At 38.3% G+C, this 22,915-nt stretch overlaps 1 protein-coding gene across 1 annotated transcript; it reads left to right on the forward strand.

The window, feature by feature from the left end:
• The first annotated feature begins 1,704 nt into the window (after positions 1-1,704).
• Positions 1,705-22,444, forward strand: slc25a36a (solute carrier family 25 member 36a). The gene is made up of 7 exons (XM_063461137.1): positions 1,705-2,107; positions 4,418-4,582; positions 6,656-6,733; positions 12,022-12,122; positions 16,890-16,956; positions 17,093-17,382; positions 19,266-22,444. Exons 1-7 carry the CDS (start codon positions 2,067-2,069, stop codon positions 19,457-19,459), a joined length of 936 nt encoding a protein of 311 aa, XP_063317207.1. The 5' UTR covers positions 1,705-2,066; the 3' UTR covers positions 19,460-22,444.
• Positions 22,445-22,915: the final 471 nt, after the last annotated feature.

Below are 22,915 nucleotides of genomic sequence, written 5' to 3' on the forward strand. Positions count from 1 at the left end.
TTTCTGCTGACCATTTAAGATCCTACAGTATTTTAGCAATCCTACAGTATTTATTACGGGTTCGTGTCCAGAAGACATGCTGCTTCCTGCAGTGCTGACAGGCCTTGGAATCACCTATGAAAACTTGCATAATTCCATTGCCTTACAAGGTTTGTGTCCATTAATCGAGGGCATTTTGTGGCTTTTAACTTTTTTGCTTCTCTCTAACTATCGCTTACTTCTTCTATACTCAAGAAACATGACTGCTGTGGAACTTCACTGTACCCCATGTTTATCAGTGCATCAGAGTGATTTTGATGCTTTGTACTTTGTACTGCAAATATCGATTTAAAGAAGCAGATAGTTCTGCAGCAAATAAACAAAACATCATCCTGAAGCACGTTTGATCCTCGCACTAATAACAACTAAGACAGATCAAATAAACCTTCTGTGTTGTGCTTAAAAATAGAGTGGTTGATAATGCAGTAAATAAAAAAAACACACACCACCATTTACCACTGAAGTGCACGATTTTAAAATACGGAAAAAAACCATTCCTGAAGTAAGTGATGAATGATAATTGCAAAAAACATGGAATACTACAGATACATCTTTGTGTATGATTTGTACAGTTGAATGCCCTTCCAAATTAAGGTCAAAGGTCACGAGAGAAAGACCTTGTCATTAATAAATATACACATTATTCTTAAAGAGACTCTGTTTACAAAGTGCTTTTTTCATCAAAATATTCTTTAAATATATAAATTTTAAGGCATTTATTGGACCTTAATGTTGTCTAATGAGATAAGAGGCAGACCACCCTCTTTCATCAGACACTAAATCATTCTAAATGCCATTAGAAAGGTTACTCCATATAACCTTCCTAATGCAGGACATGACATTATTGGTTTTAATGTTTCCAGTTTGAACGCTGCACATGATTCCAACTTATCATACTGTACATCCAATTACAAAACTATGTAGCTAATGCCATTATTAAATCACCAGCTGGCTTTCAATGCCATGCAGTTTTGGTTAAGACCTGATAGAGAAAAGACTTTCCAGCTCATTTGAAAAAGCCAAAATATGATTGCAAGTCAGAGCTGGATTGTTTGACGCTCTGTAGCCAGCACTCTAAGACTGTGATTGAACTAGCCAATTTGCATGAATAGATGTGCATGCATGGCTGGAAATTAATATACCTAAACTTTACATATTAAATGTTACAAGTCAAATATGGAGTCTTATTAATAAAAGATTTAGGTCACCCAGCTGGCATGCAGAGTTATACCACTATGAATTAATACACTGAACAATAATAAAGTATAGCTACCTTGGTATCATTGGTGTAGGACCCTCCATTACTATATATGGGTATATATGGTAGTAAACATTATTGTAAAATTGTTTGCATGTAGGTTGTCTGGTGGGTTTCTATGCTGATAATTCTGTCACATTTTGGTCTAGTGTCTGACTTTGAAGAGGTTCAATGAGACAAAAGTCAAAAGCAGATACGTCTGAAATGTTTAGAGCACAAACTGTGAAAACGATCTCTTTTGGATGGCTGCACTTCAGCAACACGCAGACCAGATTCATTCAGTGTTGAGCATGTGAACAGTGCATGATCAAGGCGGAGACAATGTGACGTTAAGTGCAGGGTGGCCAATGGCAGCGTGTGCTTCCAGCCTATGGTCGTACAGTACATACTATGAGCTCTGCCTCCTTCTTCCTCTTGGTGCAGCGATGAAAGGAGATGAGACCGCGGATGTGCTATAAAACCGTTTGTTAGCCCTGAGACATTTTACCGCCAGCAGGAAGCCTGGTGAACCCGCACCTCCCCGCTGTTTTTGTCGAAGATAGAAAATATCTGCGTCAAAGGGGGACCTGAGTTAGCTGAGGGAGACAGAGAGGGGGGTTTGTCGGCCCGCTGCAGTCTGAATCACCGGAGACTCGCCCCACCGCTGGTTAGTCGTCGACGTCGTTTGTCTGTGGACTTGCGCATCCTCTCAGAGGCAAAGAGCACCGGGGGACGGGGGAAAGAGCCGTTTTTTGACTACCCTGCGCTGCTTGGCAGGGTATGCTAAAGAATGAGCCAAAGGGACACACTGGTTCATTTGTTCGCTGGAGGGTAAGCCACATCAGTTTCCTCTATACATTTTACCTAATTTGAAATATATATTTTGAAACATGACCCCCGTCTGCTTTATCTAGCTAACTCGCCATTTATTTTTATTTTTTTTAAGGCAGCGCGTGCGTGCCCTTCCAACCTTGGCGGTTGTGCGCACGCGACTGTCAAAAACGGTTCTAGTTGAACTTCCGGTTAACCTTTAAAATATGACCAGTGTTGCTGAAAGCATTCATGTGAATGTGCCAGAAAGCGCATTCGAGCTCGTTATTCCCAGACAGCACAGAGCAGCTCGCCTCTTATTTCATCGTCCTTTAAATGCCGGCTGTTTCTGCACAAGTGAGAGCCTTTTATTTTGATGACAAGTGGAATTCATTTCCGGGCTCGCTGTAGCTTTCTCTGAATGACTTGACCAAATGCATCTGCAACAACAGCCATTGACGCTTATTTTTCTGCTACTGTGCTGTAATTTAAGAAGTAGTTGCATAATGCACACCTATGTGGATCCAATTAAATCATTTCTTTATTGTATTCCCAAATTAAATGAACATTTACATCTAATGCATACTGAGACATTTCTGGTAAACCCCCCCCCACACACACACACACACACAATTTTTCTGTCCGGCTCAGTTAAAGCATTAGATTACAGTCTTGTAGATATCCATCTAATCAAAAAAGGCTTATTTAAATGTAAAAAATAAAACACTTTGAAGTTTGTGTTGTGTAACTACTGGCTCTGAATGGAAGTATGGTTTAAAGAGAAACTTGCTGGTGAAATTCAGTTTCTCTGCTGCTTTTCATTATGTTACAGAGCATTTGAATTTTGTACTTCAAATCTTAAAGTTGAAGCTCACACGGTAGTAAAGCAATGCTTCTGATTCATAGTTCTGTAAAGAGGCCTGACAATAAGTTCATCAAGGACAATGAAAGCACAAATGTGACATTTAAGTGGATTGGCCCAGTATAGATTTTTGTTTTAATCCATTGTCTTTAGTTTTAGTTCACTTGTTAATTTTTTTTAATCTTCCCATTTAGTCTGTGACCTTCAGAATGGGTGATCCCACCATGCCACAGCACTTCTTCTTTATATCTCTTGTTATTGCTTTTAAATCTGAGAACTACCCAAGAGACTTTGAATCAGCTTTACCCAAAAACTTGAGCTGGAGGCCTCAGCCTAGTGCTGCCTCCCACAGCCTCGCATTAGAGAGGCACACATGCAACAGCCAGTGTTGCCGAGAAAGTAGGCCAAGGGTCACCGCTGCCTTTGAGCATGAATGTGGGTCGGTCTTTTGAAAGGTAAATATAGCTGGTGCTGCTCAAAAGAGACAGCAGCAAGAGGAATTCACTGCCAGGATGTCAGCATATACTACCATACTGCCATTGCTTCTGTAACCTTTAGCCGAGTTATATAACTTGCAGTTGCGATCACCAGGAAACACTTTTCAGCTGTGCGGTGGTTTGGTTTTGAAGCTTTGTCTACATGTGGAAAGCACTGAGCCTTTGGTGAATGCAGAGGGGATCAACAAAAATGACACTATAGCTTATGAATTATCAAATAATACACTAATTTATATCTATATTTATATATTTATGTGTGCACATAAACACGATTTATCCCCACGGTTAGTGCAAAAAGGTCTCTGTAAATTAATTAATTAATTTCAAACCCATTTGATGACTAAAAATAGGTTAAGTTTGACTAAATTAAACCTCACGCTAAAAAACATAGTGTTTATTTAAATACTTTGAGAGGCCTGGTGATTTTCCTTTGGGGGAAGGCCAAAACCTGCTTGGTGGGCGCCAAAAACTTTTGTATGATGGAAAAAAACACTCGCGATGCAGTTATATTTGCACACCTTGATGTGTTATGATATAAAGTGGATATACATCTTTGTATTTGTGACCAACTTGGTTTTTGTTTATGTTTATCAAGTGAGGTAAACAACGATCTAATTTGATGACTTCTTATTCTGGCCTTCTCAGGTGGCAAAACTCAGCAAATGAGCTGCGGTCAGTTTCTTCTGAAATGAATCATGAAACCAGCCGTTTGTTTTCATATGTCAGTATCTTGGATATCACAAAACGGTGTGTGTATGTGCCCATGCTCATAGATAATTTGGGAACAACAGATTGTGTTTCTGTTGATTAGTGTGTCAAGTGACTCGGCTCATGTCAGTATAACTTGATTTTTGCTGTTTTTGTTTTGTTTGTTTTTTTGGCATATTTGGTGCCACAGCAAACTTTTTTCCTGGTCTTGCTTCTGTTCTATTTTCTCACTTTTTTTCTCAATACTTGCTGCTTCTTTTCTAGATGCGGTGGTACAGTGGGCGCCATTTTAACTTGTCCTCTGGAAGTGGTGAAGACCAGGCTGCAGTCCTCTTCCATTACACTCTACGTCTCTGAGGTTCAGCTCAGCACAGTCAACGGAGCCAGTGTTGCCCGTGTTTCTCCGCCGGGGCCTCTGCACTGCCTCAAGTAAGGAGAAAGATTAGCTGTGCCTAATTGATATCCACTGAAATTAACATTATAAACAGTTATGATGTGGCTTCAATGTTGTCTTTTCTTGGTTTAAGTATTATTTTGTCCATTAGCTGGCTGCTTACATTTAAAAGGTCTGTGTGTGCATCTCATCTTATTGTAACTTTAATGTAATGAGTTATTTTCTTCTAATAAAATGACTTCTTACTGGAACGTTGCATCACTGCAATAACAAAACTGTGAAATGGCTCAGAAACACTGATAACAGATTTATCTTTTTGCACAGTTCCTTTAATATGTGCACTGTGAGTTGCAAACTGATGTCAAGTTGCTCCAAATTGAAAATATTTTCTTCAGGAATGCTTGGGCTTTCCTGGGGAGTGAGTTTATTTGGATTGCCAATGCGCATCTTTTTCTTTCTTATTTTAATAGATGTTATTGTTGTTATTAGTGTCTTTTTTGTTTTTTGGTGGATTCTTTGTTTGTTTTTCTGTTTATTTTAGAGAGCAACTTTAACCGAGACAAGAAGATAAACATTTTGGTTTCAGTGGTTATTTTCTTTGATATCTGTAGACAAAATCAGTAATTTAAACCTCATGTTGACCTTATAGCTCTTTGGTTGTTTTTGATACTTTCTCTCTGAAACTTATGTAAGATATCCACAAAGAATGGTTCCTGTTTTTTAGGGTTTTTTTTTTTTGTTTGTTTTGTTTTGTTTTTAAGTTTTTTGTTGTTGTTTTTTAAATATAAATGTAAGTCATCTTGTCATTGGGCATAGTGGAATTTTGTCAGAAAGATGAAGTGAGAGTAGAGGGGAATTCAGCATTTGCTTAGAACCTGCTGGAAGCTGATGTGGCTACTTGTAATGACCATTAACCACTGCAGGATTAGCAAGTAAATGTTCAGCTTGCCTATATAACTATGGAGTTCTACTATTGTACCCTGGCAAGCTGCTATACGAGAGCATGTCAGAGCGCATGTCACTCTTACATATTGCATAATGCATAAGCGGCTGTGTGTGGAATTTTCCACTGCTGAATGGTGCCGTTAGTTATTTTGTAAATACTTTTATATTTGACAAGCCTCTTATTTTTGGTTCTGTATCACAGGAATATAAAATGCTTTTTATATTTAGAGTATTTAGAATTGGCAGGCAACACAGGCAACATGCTGATCTTGCACTTTTGCAGTTCCCTAGGTTTTGTTTTGTCACTAGTGGGGTTAGCTATAACGTTCTTTAACAATGAGCCTAAAAATTGATTTGTTCTGACTGTAAGTCTGGGATGTTAGTCAGCTGTCAGGCAGTGCTCTTGTCAGGATTTTGTTTAATAACAGTTGACTAATACTTCATTTGGAGAGATTGCAGCTCATGTGGACATTATTTTGGGCTCTGTATCGGTGTTGTGGCAACATAAGTCAACTTCTTGTGTTGTCTTCAAAATAAGCAGCATCTTGCAGCAGAAGTAAAGCAACACTATTACATGGTACAGAGTGGAGAAGGATAGAAGCACGAACTGCAGCATAGCTAACGAGGGGGGTGGGAGGACACACGTCAAAGTGGGTCAACGTGCAGTGTGGTGCATGCCAAGATCCCTTTTAGGGCGGAGGACACCTTCACTCCAAATCACGTGTGTTGTCTGGTTTTAGACCCATTTCTTTCTTGAGGATGTGCCATTTGCTCTAAATAATGAAGAATCAGATAACATAATGAAATAATAAAATGAGGAAATCACATAAGTGGGGCAGAAAGACAAAGTCTATAAATAGAATTTTTTTTTTTTTTTTTTTTTTTAGCGAATTAACTTCTTCCAGAAGGATCCGAGCTATGTCTTTTTTTCTTATTGCTGGATTTTTATTGAATATGTTTAAATTAACTTCATGAAACAAATCTGCTTAATCTGATTTGTGGTAATTATGAATTCATAACTGTTATTAAATGTGAAAACAATTTAGATTACGAGTTATCTTTAAACCATTCACTGTATAATATGCTCCAGTGTTTAAATAATGTACATGTTGTGTTTTGACTATAAAGTGAAATATTTCCTCATGTGTTTGCTCTTTCGACAGGTTAATTCTAGAGAGAGAGGGACCCCGTTCACTCTTCAGAGGACTGGGTCCTAACCTTGTAGGTGTGGCACCTTCCAGGTATGTGCAGTATTATCTGCAATAATGTGGGAGTGTTGTGTGTTAAAACTGCTTTACGATTTCTTTAGCAATAACACAGGAACAGAAACAGAGCCCAAAGTAAGGGAAATAACCTTCACTTCCATATCTTGCGTGTCATAACAACATGAATGAGTAATTCATTTTTTTATTTTTATTTTTTGCATAAGAAGCAGTTAGCTAGCAGCAGTATCATCCGCACTAGCACTGCCCTGCTATCGGAATAAAGGCATGCCTGTGTAATTTATTTTGACATGTTTAATCAAACCCTATGAGACAATTTTTCTGGGGGGAAAGTCTTCAGGCTGTATTATGGGCAGCAGCTGAGCAGTTAAATTTAACTCCTGTGTGCTGTCTTATTTACTGCTGAAATACAGATAGTAAGTGCCTCAATCTGACTACTGAGAATAGGTTGCCAGTCAACCAGTAGTATTAGTAGCATCACATATACTTCAGGCTGATGTTGTTCTTCATCAGCATCACAAAAATTCAAAAGTCTCCGAATCCAAAAGACAAATAAGGTTTAAAGTGAAATTGTTGATTTATTAAAAAGTTACAGTGTTATCAGCCATAATAAACTCATTATGACCAAGTCAAAAACTGAAGTACAACTTTGTTCAAAATGATGTATTGAAATATCATTCAGCAGCAGTCATTTTTCTTTAAAGAATTCTTTTTAGTATTTGCAGACTTTATTTGACAGTACAGTGTAGAAGAGACAGAAAAGCAAAGAGAGAATGAGGCAATGACACACAGGAAATAGTCTGGAGTGGACTCCAACCTGAGCCACTGCAGTGCCCTTCAGCATATTTCCCCTGGTTGTTCAGGTGAGCTGTAGTGTTGCCCAGTTGTGTGAACATTAAATACAGTGACCTGATATTTATTTTTTTTATTCAGGCTTGCATTTTACACAGTGTAAAACAGCTCATATAAAATCTGCAGCCTTTATAACAAATAGTGAATGAACAGGCTCAGGCTGAAGTGGCACTTGGAGATATGCCTGGCCTATGTTGTTATCAGTAAAGCTGCCCTCATTTCCAAGTAGAAGAAGAAAACGTCAACAAACAAACTACAATGTTCTCAAATATAACCCTCAAACATATTTGTAGAGCATTTGTTTTAAACCAAGAAATGACTTGGGCATTTTTATTGTTTTAAGCATTATTTGCTTTTTTTCTTTTTTCTTTCTTTCTTTTTAAAAAAAATAAATAAATAAACAGAATAATTTAATTACATAATGTGGGACCTTAGACACTGTGGTTAAGTGTGATCATAGTAACCAGACTTGCTAATAAGCCGTATTGCTCTTTTTCTGTAACATAACTGTTGAATTTATTCTCATTTAAGTCAATCCTCAACGTTCCACACAGTAAGAAAAGTAAGGAAGAATAAATTATGTTGCAGGTCATTAGAAATGAATACATCACTTGTTTTATAAAGAATTACTGACCGATTTGAAATTTTTTCTTTTAATATAAGCAGTGTGTTGTTTCCATGTTAATTTGTGATCAGTCACAATATGTAGAAAGTTGGCTTCATCGACCTTGAATCTTTAGTTCCATATGTTCTACAGTTTGTTCTATTTGCTTAAACCACAAAGTCTTAACACATTCAGGCTTAAATGCAATAACACAAAGGAGCAGTGGGATTAATTGTGCATGTATAATATTAAAAACTCTCAAAAGTAGCATTCAGATTTATGAATTCTGACCTCACAGATGTTAGATGAATGTTACCTTCTGTTTTGTTATAGTTGACTAAAACTACAGAAATAAAACTAGACTGAATGAGAACTGAAGTGGTTTTAGTGCTCATAGAGCGAACTAAAATGGACTAAAACATACAGAATGTACCTTTTTATTTTTAGGCTTTAAAAATGTGGTCACATTCGTCAACACAACTGGTCTCATGAGGCTTTGGCGCCTCTATTTATTGAGACTTGGGATGCCTACACAACTTTAAATTAGCTGCCTGCACAAAGTGTTGTTTATGTTGTGCTGACATTTTGCTCCTGACCCTTCACATTATTGGTTTTAAGGAAACTAAATACAAATAAATAAACAGCAAATAAAAACTAAAGCTACATATTTTTAGTCAAGATAAACAGAAACATGAAAACCTAGAAACTAACTGAAAAAAGCAATACGAAAAACTCAAAATGGACAAAAAGTAAAAAAGCTATTCATCAAATATAACATTATAATTACTCTAGCATCATATTTATGTTACTGAGGTATTTGTGGTCCTATGAATACAAGTGCTGATGCACATGGATGCAAGGTGCTCATTACCTGTGTATATAAATGCACACTGTACGTATGCTGTAAATGAGGTTGAGCTGCTGCTCCTTATAAGGGTTCGTTTGACTGAAATGTTGCAATTTAATAAATACGTAAGCAGTAAGTGAGACAAAGAGTGCAGGACTGTAATTCAGTTGCTTTCACACTGAGGAATGTCTGAAATAATGGAAGACCAGGAATGTGCATGTAAACCTCTCTCAATCACAGCAGCAGCACAATGGAAATCTGTGCTTCAAATCTGTGCGGAAATGAGAAGGTTCCCTAATTCTCAGTTTGTCTGCCTTAACGTCTGGATGCAGTCAATCAAATTCCCATGAAGCAGCAGCAGCAGACGCCAGCCAGCTGTTACGCTTTCATCATGTGACAGCCACTGCTGTTGTTAAAATGAAGTTTCTAAATTAAGGCAGTTGTGTTTATGTATAATCCCTCTGCCTCCCTGATCGTTCTAGTTCTCTGTAGTTACCACTGTGTCACCTCCGACGTCTTCTTCCTTTTCTGGTTAGTTTTGTGTGTCGTCTGTGTTCATGATACTTTTTCTCTTCTCGTGGGCCTTTCACTCTTTGTCTGACCTTTGGGTCCATCCAATGCATCTGTGTCTGTCAGTCCTGTGTTGTTGTTGTACTGAAATGGCTGGCCATGACAGCTATAGGAAGTAGTGCTATAGGAGGATGTTATTACATAAGAGGTAAACCTGATGAACTCGCTGGCAAATTGTGTGGTTTTCCACTGACTTAGACAGGATATGACAACAGGAAACATGGTGGTTAATAGTTAACCCATATATAAAAATAAATAAATAAAACAACCTCAAGAAACCATTTTTAGGGTTCCACTGCTTTGTGTTTTGTGGGGATAAAGAATAGCTTTTAAATAATTTTAGTCAGTTTGTTTTATTTCATAACCATCAATGTAGAGAAGCATATTAGGATGCAGTTTAAAACAAATTACATTGGCTGTAATGTGGTGAAATGTTAGTATAAATAATTTAAAATGGATTTATGAGCTACTCTCATTATTCAGAGCAGCCAGATTCATTAGTGCTCACAGTACAAACAATACACTGATCAAAATGCCACTATTAGTGTCTGACAAAATAATTGCATACGCAGAATTGTAACAAGCAGCATTTTTTTGACTTTATTATAATTGAAAGAAACATCTTATTACTTTATTTATCAGCAGGCGGAGGTGTGAACTCCAGAGCTTTTGTCTGCTGTGATATTTACGAAACGGCACTCTGATGCTGCAAAGCCTCTGACACTCAACAGTCCACCGGGCATGCTGCTGGCGTTCATTAACAACACACTCGACCCGATTTCTACATAGCTTGCACCACGAAAATCTCTCTTTGCTCGTGAGCTGCATACATGCTTTCAGAGCCAATCATATCATTCGTCTACAGAGCAGCGTGATTACATTTTGCATGCATGCTCTCAAATCCAGAATGAGGGCTGAGAGCAGAGGTCACGGAGTTTAATTCCAGTCAGTGTTGACTAAATTCTATGATTTCATTTATAGAAGAGGAGCTAGAATCATGGGAGGAAAAATCTGTTTCTGAAGAACAACATCTGTGCATGTGCACACCAGAGAGGCACGTATTTATCAGCCGAACATCAGTACTCATGTGTATTTGACTTGTTGGCTGTTATTGGCCTGTCAGCAAAGAAAATAAGAAATGCCATTTACCGACAGCAGCGGCCATTGTGCATCTTTTTGTTCTGTGGGTTTTATGTGCGAGAACTAGCTTCATAAATGTGTATAATGACATTTTAAATGGAGCACAAGAATTTAAAATTAGCTGAATTTACTGCATGTTCTCCATGTTCAGTTTGGGCATTATTTAAGTTTGTACAACTGAAATGATGTGTTTGTACTTAATATAGCTAACTTGTTAATCATTTACACATTAACCCTTTAAGACCTACCATAGAACCAAGTCCGCCAGAGCTCATATTATATTTTCACATGCTGTAGTGCCATTTTTGGGAGCATTTCAAGTTGCTATACATCAATACAACCATTATAGCCCAAATTTTAATAATATGTATGGATTAAGTGCGTAGTATTTACATAAATTGCAAAAAAGTGCAATAAACTACAAAAAAATTGAAAATCGTTTTTGTTTTTTTAACATATATTTCTAGTTAGAGAAATTTAAGAGGCTTATCCCTCAAAACTGTAAATACAAAAAAGTTGCACAAAATAGTTTCCCACCACAGGAAAGTTATCTTGAGTGTCTTCATAGTTTTATTTTTGAGATACACCAATTTTTATATACTGCAGGAAAATGAAAATAAAAATTATAGTGCAAATTTGCAAAAAAGCAGCATATGCATCAAAATAAACTATTTCCAACAGTGCAATATAAGTCCAAAGCATCCCAGAAACGACACAGAAAGTCATAAAGTCAAAGATAACTTTTAAAAACACCAGTACAGGCTCATGAGGCCCTCATGGTAAAAAAAAACTACATTTCCGCGAAATGACGTCACTTCCGGTTTCGGGCAGGTCATGGCGGTCATGTGAAAGTTCGCGCTGACGTCTATTCCAACCTAGGAAGTGTTATGAACAGCTGATCGGATCGGCGAAGCGTGTTTCTGGAATATTATGTTTTTGTTTCTGCAAGCGCTTTTTATGCAGTTTTTGCAAAGCTATATGTGGACGGAAACTGTGACCTAGGACAAGCTGATGGCATAAGATGTAAGTACAACTCCTCCGGTTTCATATGCAAAAAAAATTATTGCGCTAGCTTACGTGGTTGCAGAGCTACCGGGATTTAAAAATAGTTACGCAAAACAGAGCGTGCCCGCTCCGACCGGTTTTAAAGGGTTAAATAGCTCTACACGTACAGTCACAGCTAGTATGCTTTTATTTTATATTTACTCCCTGGACACGCCATTCACTTCTTTCCTTTCCTGAGTCTTTTAGTAATTAAAGTTCTCTCCCTCTTCCTTTTTAATTGTCCCACAGGGCGATATACTTTGCGGCCTACTCGACAGCCAAGGAGAAGCTTAATGGAGTGCTGGAGCCAGACTCTACCCAGGTGCATATGGTGTCGGCTGGGATGGCAGGTAATGATTGCTCCTTCCCCTCCCCCTTTCTGTCTGTCTGTCTGTCTGTTTTATCTGCCTGTCTGACTGTTTGTCAGTCTGCCTGGGCAGTGTTTCTTACTGATGGGTTTTATTTATTAAAAAAGAAAAAAGAATTATTCAGTTTTTCTCTATCAAACAACTTTCATTATTTTTTTTTATTTTGTACAATTTAAGTATCCCAGACACCACCCTTCCCCCAGACCTGACGAATGCTAAAGCTAACTGATAATGTCTGTTTTTAAGTCGGCATTACTTAGCTATTTCTTGTATAGAAGTATTAATATAAACAATAATTGATTTATCAGAAAGCACAATTTAAGCCTCTTGGGATCGAACTGACCTTGATTATTGTGTATGTCGAGATAAGTTATTCATGTGTTAAATACTGCAGTTTCTACAATATTTCAGAGTTCATCCTCTACTTTAAGGGGACCTTGAATCTGTAAGAGCTGAAAGGTTCTTATCACATCTTTTATTACATACCAGCTTCTTTGCAAACAATTCCTTTCTGTAACTAAACTGGGCCGATAATGCAGTATCTTATCTCTCCATGGTAGCCTTGATAGTCCCCGAATAGTTGAGGAGACAAATCCTGATATCAGCAGTGCCAGAATTTCATGTACCCATACCAGATGAAACATTTCAGGCTGCAATTCCCCCACTGCTGATCTGTATTTGGTTTTATCTGTTATACAAAAGAGAAAAATGTTACGGTCCTCAAAGTTTGGGTTGTGCTTTCCTCTTCTCTTAGCCCCGCTGTCCCTCATGTACTTCGTTAAAGTTTTTTGTTTTTAATCCCCTCCTCGCCCTTCTTTCCTCTTTTTTTTGTTTTCTGTTTTTTAAATTCTTTAATTTTGAGGCCTCTCCAGAGGACACTGTAAATGGTTTAACATCCCAGTTGTTACTTAAACAGTGTGGTCTGGGCCCCCCCTCCCCTTTGCTCTGTGTGTGTATAGAGAAGAGAACACGGCCCCCAAAGGTCAACCGGGGCCCCTGGCACTCGGGCGGACACGTCAGGTAGCACCCCATTTCTTTACACTGGTATGATGAAAACCATGGTGATTTTTCTAATTAAATTCATAATGGTTATTCATTTTTAATGATATTAGCATTGCTTACAGCAGTGTGTTTGCTGCAGGTGTGTAGTTTTAGATTCATGATGAAGTTTATTATTCCTTAGTCTTAACACACACCTCCCCCTCCCCCTTTAACGTGTTTCATCAATACATTAAAGGTAAAGTAATGACAGTTTATTTTGTTGTCAGCACAAACGAAATGCTAACCTTGTCACTGCCACAGAAGGCTGCACTCGGTGTGTTTTTCATTTTGTGTTTTGTCATCATTCATCGACACTGAGTGCTTCAGTCATTTCTTTCCAAGGAGAACTGGACTGACGGTATTTTCACATTTCATGTGTTCATTTGTTAAATTAGTTGAATTTCCTGAAGACAGTTAATTGCCTTAGCAGTTTAACCCCATCAGTATTGGCACCACTTAAAGATAAATTCATTATTGTGGATAAAATGCAGTGAAAACATACACATGTAAGTGATAAAAAAGGGAACATATCAACACACATAGAAAGAGATGGACCTTGGTGTTTAGTCTTTGTTTCATACTTATAACAGTTGCATAAATTTCTCTTGTAAATCTCAAAGAAATGCAGGTAAGGATATAAATACAGTCTGACTGTTACCACGCAAGTGCTTAAACACTAGCTTTAAAAATTTCAGATGTTTTAATGATGTTGTGGACAAATTGTTGTGTTACTACACAAATGTTTTGCTATGATACTGAATGTATCCCTCTCTCGCTTTTTCATCTTTATTATCTCTAAGATTATCAGTGCTTATCAGTAATAGATTTAATGCGGTGGTCAATGCCAAAACCTCAGGGACAGTTAAAATTGATACTGATGCTGTAAATTCGTGCTCAGTTTTATAAACTTTGTGAAGTCGATGTATTTATAGCTTCACTGCTCCTGCAATGGGAACTTTTCATATGGATTCAAATCCCATTTCTTTACTTAAGCTATTTTAACATATGAACTCATATGATCTGCTTCAGAAGCACTCTCACTACTGTAATTCTTAGTGTGGTCTACTTGATGTTAGTGGGAGTCGACTGTGATATTTTTGTTCCACAAAACTTCACGGCTGCAGTGCATGTGTGGAAGAACAGCTTTAGACTCGTTTCAGCATTAATCTAAAGCATGCTGCTGTCCCTGAATCTAGGTCAAACCCCTCAGGAGAAATTGCACAGGGATTATTTGACTATTGAAGGATCATAATATACAACATGTGGCAGCGTTTCCATGTGCCTGGTGGCCTGCTGAGCCCAAGAACACACTTTTTGTTTTTAAATTTACATAAAATATAAGCGTTATTATGTTATTAGAAATTTAACATTTGAACAAATAGTCAAATATTGTGAGTTGATACTGTTTTAGACTAAAGATTAACTGCTCTGTGTCATTGAAGTAAATGGTGACTTAATGCACTCCCGCTGGTATAGCATGCACCGTTTCCTCATCAAGATAAAAGCTGGAAATAAAGTCCTGGTGGTCTTTCTCCTGTCACCCATATTCATGCACACATTCTGCATTGTGGTTGAAATATCGAGTGGATTATGCTAGCGCACCACATCCGTAAGTTAAGGATCATCCTTTTGCTTTTCATACATTATTTCATTGTCATCAGTCACTTCATTCTTATCACATATTCATACAAAGTTTCTTCATTCTCTTTATCCCTGTCACATAATGTTTTGAGTCTGTTACACAAAACGGCAAGGTTAGCATTTCCACCGGCCTCTTTTATTTTCAGACAAGGAGTTTTAGGTTAGAAACTGATATTGGCTCAATGGTTATAAGGAATACCTCTCCAGTTTATTTATTTTTTTATGTCTTTGTGTTCTTGTGATTTTTAGCTTGCTCTCATGAGATAGAGCTGGAGGCTTGGATTGGTTTGGGCCTCTGATTAGTCGTCTTCTTTACTGCAAAAAAAATGGGAATAAAGTAAAAGTAATAAAAATGTAACACAAATTAAAGCAGTTTAAAGATGGGTAAATTATACGGGTTGGGGCACAGAGTTGGGATCATAGTTTGGTGAAAGATGGGGGGTGGTATGAGTCCTTAACCCCCCATCTCTTCTCCATCTACTTCAGAAAGTGGGTTGATGTGGGTGGTTGGTGGGATTTGGGGTGGATGTGACTGCTGCTTGTGTGTGACTGTGGTACAGAAAAGCCTGTGTCTATTTTAGGGCTTTACTGTAAAGCTTTCACCCCTGCGTGATTGGGTGGGACATCCCCGCCATCTGAGCCCCCCATATCTGCAGGCTACTAGCTGCAGCGGGGAGGAGCTGGAGGAGCTTTGCCCCTCCCTCGTGAGTACACGCCATAGAAGCTACTTCATTCTACTTCCTCCTTTTTTCTTCTTCCTCTTTTTGTTCTCCTCTTCTCTTCAACAGACCTGTGTAATCCTTTCTTCTTCATGCAGTTGCCTTAACATAGGTCTCTGCTGCATCGATACACTAGACGTGACTGAGGTCTCTTCATAGCCTTGCCCTGGTCTTAGCTGTTTTCTGCAAAAGGCCATGTTTTACTTCTCACTGGTATATCCGTTTACCACAGACTTTTAAAGAGACGTTGTGTCATTTCCTAAAGATACAAAGTGCAGATTAATTAGCTTTATACCATACACAGCAAGCTTTGCATTACTGTACATTATCTAGCATTTCTACTAATTAAGAATAGTTGCGATCAGTTACAAATTAAGCTAACATCTACCAAGTGTGTTGGCAGGCAGATAGTGAAACAGGGTTTACTCACCACGATTAAAAAGTAACAGTTACACTTTAGACTTCCTAGCAGTGACTTTCCACTAGTAAATAATTAAAGAATCTCCTTTAGACAACATTTTTCTTCACTATGCTGTAGTTGTGCTAGCTGTGCTAATATATGGCCTACAACCTGTCTGTAGTGTCCAGTCAAGTTAACCACTGGTTCATATTAGAATAAATATAAAGAACATGTATTTTTAGGGACAAAGACTAAATGAGCATTGCTAACCATTATAGAAAATCTAGAGACTAATCAAAACTAAGGGTCAAACCTATTGTGTTGTGATGTTTATTTCTGTATGGGTAGATTTGTTTGTAAACACTGATCAAGGTGATGTGTGTAATGCTATGTTAATAAAAACGTATGAGGATAAGTTCTAATTACAAACTCTTATTCATTTATCAGCCACATGTAAAGGCCTAAAATGAGTTTGCTGCTTGCCTACATTTGCTGCTGTTTGCAGTTAGACTTTTTATTCAGATCCATACATAAAAAATATATAGACAGTCATAGCTGAAAGCTGCTGCCTTCATGCACTGTTATCTGAGATCTTTTACTTCAAAAGGAGAACTGTTTACCTGTTGTTTATATGCACTTGAGTAGCATTTCATATGAAGAGGATCAATAAGTTAACAGAGTAGATTTTTTTTGTGTCTGTAACTCAAAATATTTTTTTAAAAATTCAGATTTAATTGTTATACTGTTGTCTGAATTAATGATATCGATATATTTTATGTAAGAGTTGTAATGAGATTAAGTTAAACACCTTAGCCAGTTGATCCTGTTTCCTGAAGTGCTTTCTCACTGTATTTGTACCATGTAGCTTAATCTAGTTTATTTTAATGTGTTCTTACAATGAGTGTCTCTGCCTGTGTCTGAACCTCTGACCTCTTCTAAATTTGCCAGGGTTCACCGCCATCACAGCCACCAATCCCATCTGGCTGATTAAAACCCGTCTGCAGCTGGACTCCAGGTGAGGAACCTCAAACCATTTTTCTGATAAGTGTAAAAATGATGGAAAAATGCGCGAAAATCTTTTATTAAACTAATGAGAGTAAATTATTCTAAAAGTTATTGAATTTTAATTGAAAGTGTCTGTGTGATGGCAGGAATCGCGGCGAGCGGCGTATGAGTGCTTTTGAGTGCATACGACGAGTGTACCAGATGGATGGCTTACGAGGTTTCTACAGAGGTATGTCAGCCTCATACGCTGGCATCTCTGAGACTGTTATCCATTTTGTCATCTATGAAACTATCAAGCGAAAATTGCTTGAGTACAAGACTCAGGCCAGCATGGACGAAGAGGAGGAATCTGTCAAAGATGCCTCTGACTTTGTGGGGATGATGCTTGCAGCAGCCACCTCCAAGACCTGTGCCACCTCCATCGCCTATCCTCATGGTAATCTTCTCACTCACTTTCATATGTTGTAGTCAAAGGATAAGGGTCTTAATATTTAATACTTCTATTGTACCCTTCTTCATACTAGCTGTGTCCCAAAACGTAGGCTGCATCCTCCTGAGGCCGCATTTGTAGACCGATTATGTCACAGCGACGCAACGAAGGCTGTCCCAATTCGTAGACTCCTCCGAATGCGGCCGACAAATGCGTCCTCCTTTTCCCCAGATTTGAAGGATGGGTCGGCTGTATCCTTCGTTCATCGCGCAGCCCAGCCAATTCCAGTTTCCAAATATGGCGGCAGCTACTTAGTTTTAATATTACTCTTATTACTCTTTCTGGGTCACAAAATAAACTTTTAACATATTTTCAGGCGAGAATGTAGCTGTGTAAACTTCAAATATCTGCTTGGTTTATCAAGACATCACATATTTACAAAAGTGCTCCGAGATTTTCGGAGATGTCTGTTACCCACCAGATCGATAGCTAGCCGGGGGTTAAATAAAACTTATAAAAACGTATAAACTTTATTAATCCCTCGGGTGGGTTCCTCTGGGGTTTTCACACAGCTGAATAAACGTCAAACAGAAAACTGATTAAACAGAAGTATGAGATGGTCAAGAATTTACGGCAGTGCCCTGTTATATTTTAGATAGCGAGGAGCAGACGGCTGAGTGTATTAAACTCCACCGAGACAGCGGTGACACAAATCTGAAGGCTAGACCGTCCCATTTCACAGCCTCGCATTTCCGGCCTTCTTGGTCTTCGAAGGACCCGGCCCACGTAGACCGCGAAGGCTGGGTCCTCCGAAGGATGCGACCTAGGTTTTGGGACACAGCTACTGTTTGTGGTTCAGCCTTAAGCATATTTATTCCCAGCAAAGAAGTAATCTTTACAAATGGATCCTGAGGGCAGACTTTTAGTTCAGTAAATTTCAGCACTTACAACTGAGGCGGATGTGTAAATAACAAATGCATAAAGTTAATTATCTATTTATGTTTTTAGTGCTTTTATTTTAAATAGTTTCCAGTTGTTGGAACCAAAATAAGAACCCTGTTTTTAACATGCTGTAAATTAAACATGCAGTCTGTACCATTACTCAAACAGGAGGCAATGAAAGCTGTGGTCACTGGGAATTATTTTCAGTCTTGGACTAATATTGGATGGTTATATGCAGCACCAGGGACTGATTCAGAAAAAACATGTGATGCCAAAGCTGAGTGCAATGTTGTGGATTATTTTTATTTTGTAATTGTTGCAGAATAAACATGAAGCTCTATGGCAAAATGTAGAAATAAATATAAGGCTTTTCTGTACTTGGACAAGATTTAGACTGTAGTTAGTCTGATAACTGGTTTTGTTTTTTCTTGCCATTTGTTGGTACAAATGGAATATTATTAGTATTTTTAAAGGATAGGTGAAACGTATTAGATTGGAAATCATTAGTATCCTGTCTTAACTTAAAAATGTTTATAGATAATCTTATAATACTAAGATTGTGATAATTGTGCTGAATAAGCCAGAATGCAATGCAATGTGAAAAATATGTTTAGTTTTGAGTTCGTTTAGGTCGACTCACCACTTGTGAGTGGAGAAGAAAGGGGTAAAAATGGTCTACTTGTATTTAAAAATACTGCTATGATTCTCCACCTACATGTACAACCTGCAGCTGAATTCCTGTTTGGATTGTCTGAAGTCAACCTGGGACAAAATCAGTATCTATCATATTGAGGGTAGTGGGTATGCCAAAAGTGAATCATTTGGAGAAATTCAACTTGGTGTGTCTCATGAATGGGGAAATTACACAACACTCAGAGGCAAAGTCTGACACAGCCAGTGGCCAGTAGAATATGTAATTCAAGTTTCTTCCTCTTCTCTAATTGCAGAGGTGATCCGCACACGACTACGAGAGGAAGGCAGCAAGTACCGCTCCTTCTTCCACACTCTGCTCACAGTACCCAAGGAAGAGGGATACCGGGCGCTGTACCGTGGCCTAACCACTCATCTCGTCAGACAGATTCCCAACACGGCCATCATGATGTGCACATATGAGGTGGTGGTCTATCTACTTGGCCGTTAGCCTATCGTGAATGTCTCTGCTCTGTTTAAACATGGAGACCGTTAAGTGACTGAGAAAGATGACCTTTTGCTGGAAACAGTGGCTATGAAACGTCAAAATGAAGATTAAAGGAAACCTGAAGACACTCGTGTGGACCAGAAAATGACAAATGGAAAAAAGATGAAGAAAGAGACAGGACCATATCGGCATCATCCCCACCAGCTCCCTTTGTTAGACTGCTGAAACGGATATAGAGTAATGTTGGCAGAGGAGGTAACATGGCCAGAAGTGAGGAGGCACTGACAGGGAAGCCACAGAAACAGTTTGGCACCTTTTAAAGCTGTCAACTCAAAGTTTATGCAGTGTTCATGGCCTTAACAGAAAGGATTTAGCTGGCATCCTTCTCTTTAGACAGAAGATAAACTTTTTTTTTTTTTTTTTTTAAACTTTTGTAGAGATACCGTGGGAGGAGAATGCTTGGAGGCAACTCAACTTGACAAGACAGATGGAAACTAAATGTAGGTCACTTTGAGTAATCCAAAAATCTCTGTTTGGTATGTTTAGTCTGCACTTGCCTTAGTGCTGTGATACCCCGGTACGATTAACTGACTAGTAGCTGAGGCAGGATGTTAGAAGGAAAGTTCGTATGATGTAAAGACGTCCCCTGAGCCACACACCGTTGCACTACAGAGAGCGTGGCTTCAAGCATTCTCCTCCTATGTCCCCTAGAGGGCCTGAATCTCATACACAGCCATGCACAAACTGGCCAAATACAATGAAACACAATGATGAGCTTGTGATAGTGACTGTCACTTGAGCACATGACTGTGACACTAGTCAGTGTTGATGAAGACTATGTCAAAACGCTGGCCTCCATTCAGTGTTTTATTCCTCTGTGACGCATTGCCTGGTGGTGACATGTTTTTGCTGAAGGTGGCCTTCACCGTTTCAGTGTCGCTTGTTTGTATCTTCGTTGTTCACAACTACCACCCAGCTGAAATTATTTAACTTGTTAGGGGCATGAAGCATGGGCAAAGGTATAAACACGATAAATCTGGGTGTCGATTGGGATCACTTTCTTTGAAATTGCGAGTTTTTAGTCTTAGGCGGTCTTACTAGTGCACTATTTGGTAAAAATTGAAATCCGATTGTTTCCAAGGCCAGCTTTTGTCTCCGGTCACTGCTTAGGGCTTAAAAATCGTGGATAAAAACACGAGACCAACGCGTCCTGTTTCTGATGTGAAGCATGCAACGCAACAAAAGGTACCAAGTATCTTCTATTAGCGTTGCTACTTGAATATAATGTGACGGTTCGGGGAAATATTGGAGTCGGAGCAGAGTGATGGAGTTTTATCACCCCATAGCCTGTTTGTATGTGAGTGTGTCTTTATGTTTGTGTGTGTGTGTGTTTGAACAATTTACATGATCTGTGTGTCCGTGCATTTGCAGGCCTTTGCGCCTGCATGTATAATAAATAATTACTCCAGATCTCCCTCCACTAACTATTAATCCTGCAAGACACTGGTTTGGAGTACGGAGAATCTCCTTTATGATACTGGGAGCTTTCATTCCCACTCTCATGCCAGTGCTTGCTTCCAGTGGCTTCCAACTGACCCGATAACATGCACTTTTGTGGCCTTTTAGGCTTGTGCTTTGCATTTTTATTGTGTGGACAGGTTAAACTTGTACATTGTAAAGGAAAAAAAGTATTACTGTATATCAAAATGGTATTTTGCGCAACTGTTCCTAGAGCAGATCTATTGTACAGTTAAGAGTTGTCTGTAGTTGTGAAGGATGTCCACATGTTTGTAAATAATATAGATACTGTGTATGCATATCAAATGTTTTTTTTTTCTTTTTTTCCCACCCTTAGACCCGTTTCTGATCATGCTGTAGTTTGCATTAGCAAATGATTGTTTTCATGGCTTTGACATGAATATTGATGTTGCTTGACTGATTTTTCTTGTGTTTGTGTTGCTGTAAGCTGTCGTGCTATCACATGCTTACACGTAGCTTTCAAAAGCTGCTCAGCCAATACAAAATGTAAGCATATGAGCCACAGTATTGGTTTGTCGTCCATCAAAGTGTTCCAGTTTGCAACGTTTGGATGTTTCTGTCATTTGGTCTGTTTACATTGTTTCGTACCTTCTATCAGATTTTGTTTGGTTCTCCTCAGTTTTTTTTTTTTTTTTTTTTTAAGAATATAAAAATGGAAGTTAATTTATTGTGAGCTTAAAAACTGGAATCATCTTTCTGTGATGGTACCATTGCTGCGTAGGATGGTTACAAATCTGTTACGGGAAAGGTTTATTGGTGAGACTGTGAAGTTACCCGTTTAACTGACCACTTGAAGAGGTTCATGCAAAGATTACCTTTTGGTAAAATTTGGCTATCATTATCTTTCAAATTGTGTTTAAGCTTTAATCAGAATTTCCCTTGAATACAGAATTATGTCATCTTTAACAAAGCACTGTGCTTTTCTCCAAAGTATTTTTCTCCAGTTAAAAGAAAAGAAAATCTAATAATTGATGCATTGCGTTCTTGAACACTCATTTCCGTTGCAGCATCATTTCAGAGGCAAAGTGAAGTGTTGTAACTTGTAATAGTTATTGATATTTAGTCTCCACTGAGTTGCAGCCCCTCCCCCTAATTAAACAAAACAAAACAAAAAATATGCTAACCAATTTTAACATCCCATGTTTTTCCTAAAAACACTAACTAGCTGTTTTTCTTCAGCTCTGTTGCAGTAATACCTGAGGTCATATTATCAAAGTGTGACATAAACAGACAACTGGACAAACAGTGCAAACATTTACATTTTGTTACCTCTCATTTCAAAGGCTGTATGCAATTTGTTGTCTCTAGCCTGTGTGCTCGGTCAGAATGCAGACTCAAGCTGGGTTTACTGAAAACCCAACTTGAAGCTTGTTCTTTTCCAGCTCAGTCATGAAATGTTTGTTTTTGTTTTTTAAAGCAAAATTAAATAAACATGCATTTGCAACTAAACCTGTATCTATTGTTTTGTTTTTTGTTAAATTTCTTGCCCTAGCTCCAAAAAGCATCTGTCATGGGACGCTTTCATTCATGTGGATGTTTCTGTTGTCTTTGGATTATATTATCCTGGAACAACAGGTGATAGGTCAGAACTCTTTGGGCCTCTTGAAGGGGAAACTACATGATATTAGGCAGGTGATTATATGCACCACTTCAAAAATATTAGCTTAAAAATATTCCTATTCTTGTTTGAATGTCTTGTTTTGGAAAAAAAAAAAAGGAAACGTTCAGTTTTGTAAACAAAAATATCTAATTAGCCAATCACATGGCAGCAAATTAATTCATTTAGGTATGTAGACATGATCAAGACTACCTGCTAAAGTTCAAACCGAGCATGCGAATGGAGAAGGAAGGTGATTTACGTGACTTTGATCTGAGTATTTCAGAAACTGCTGGTCTACTAGGGTTTTCCCGCACACCCAT

Source organism: Pelmatolapia mariae, linkage group LG18 (assembly GCF_036321145.2).
Source record: "Pelmatolapia mariae isolate MD_Pm_ZW linkage group LG18, Pm_UMD_F_2, whole genome shotgun sequence".
Lineage (NCBI taxonomy): Eukaryota > Metazoa > Chordata > Actinopteri > Cichliformes > Cichlidae > Pelmatolapia > Pelmatolapia mariae.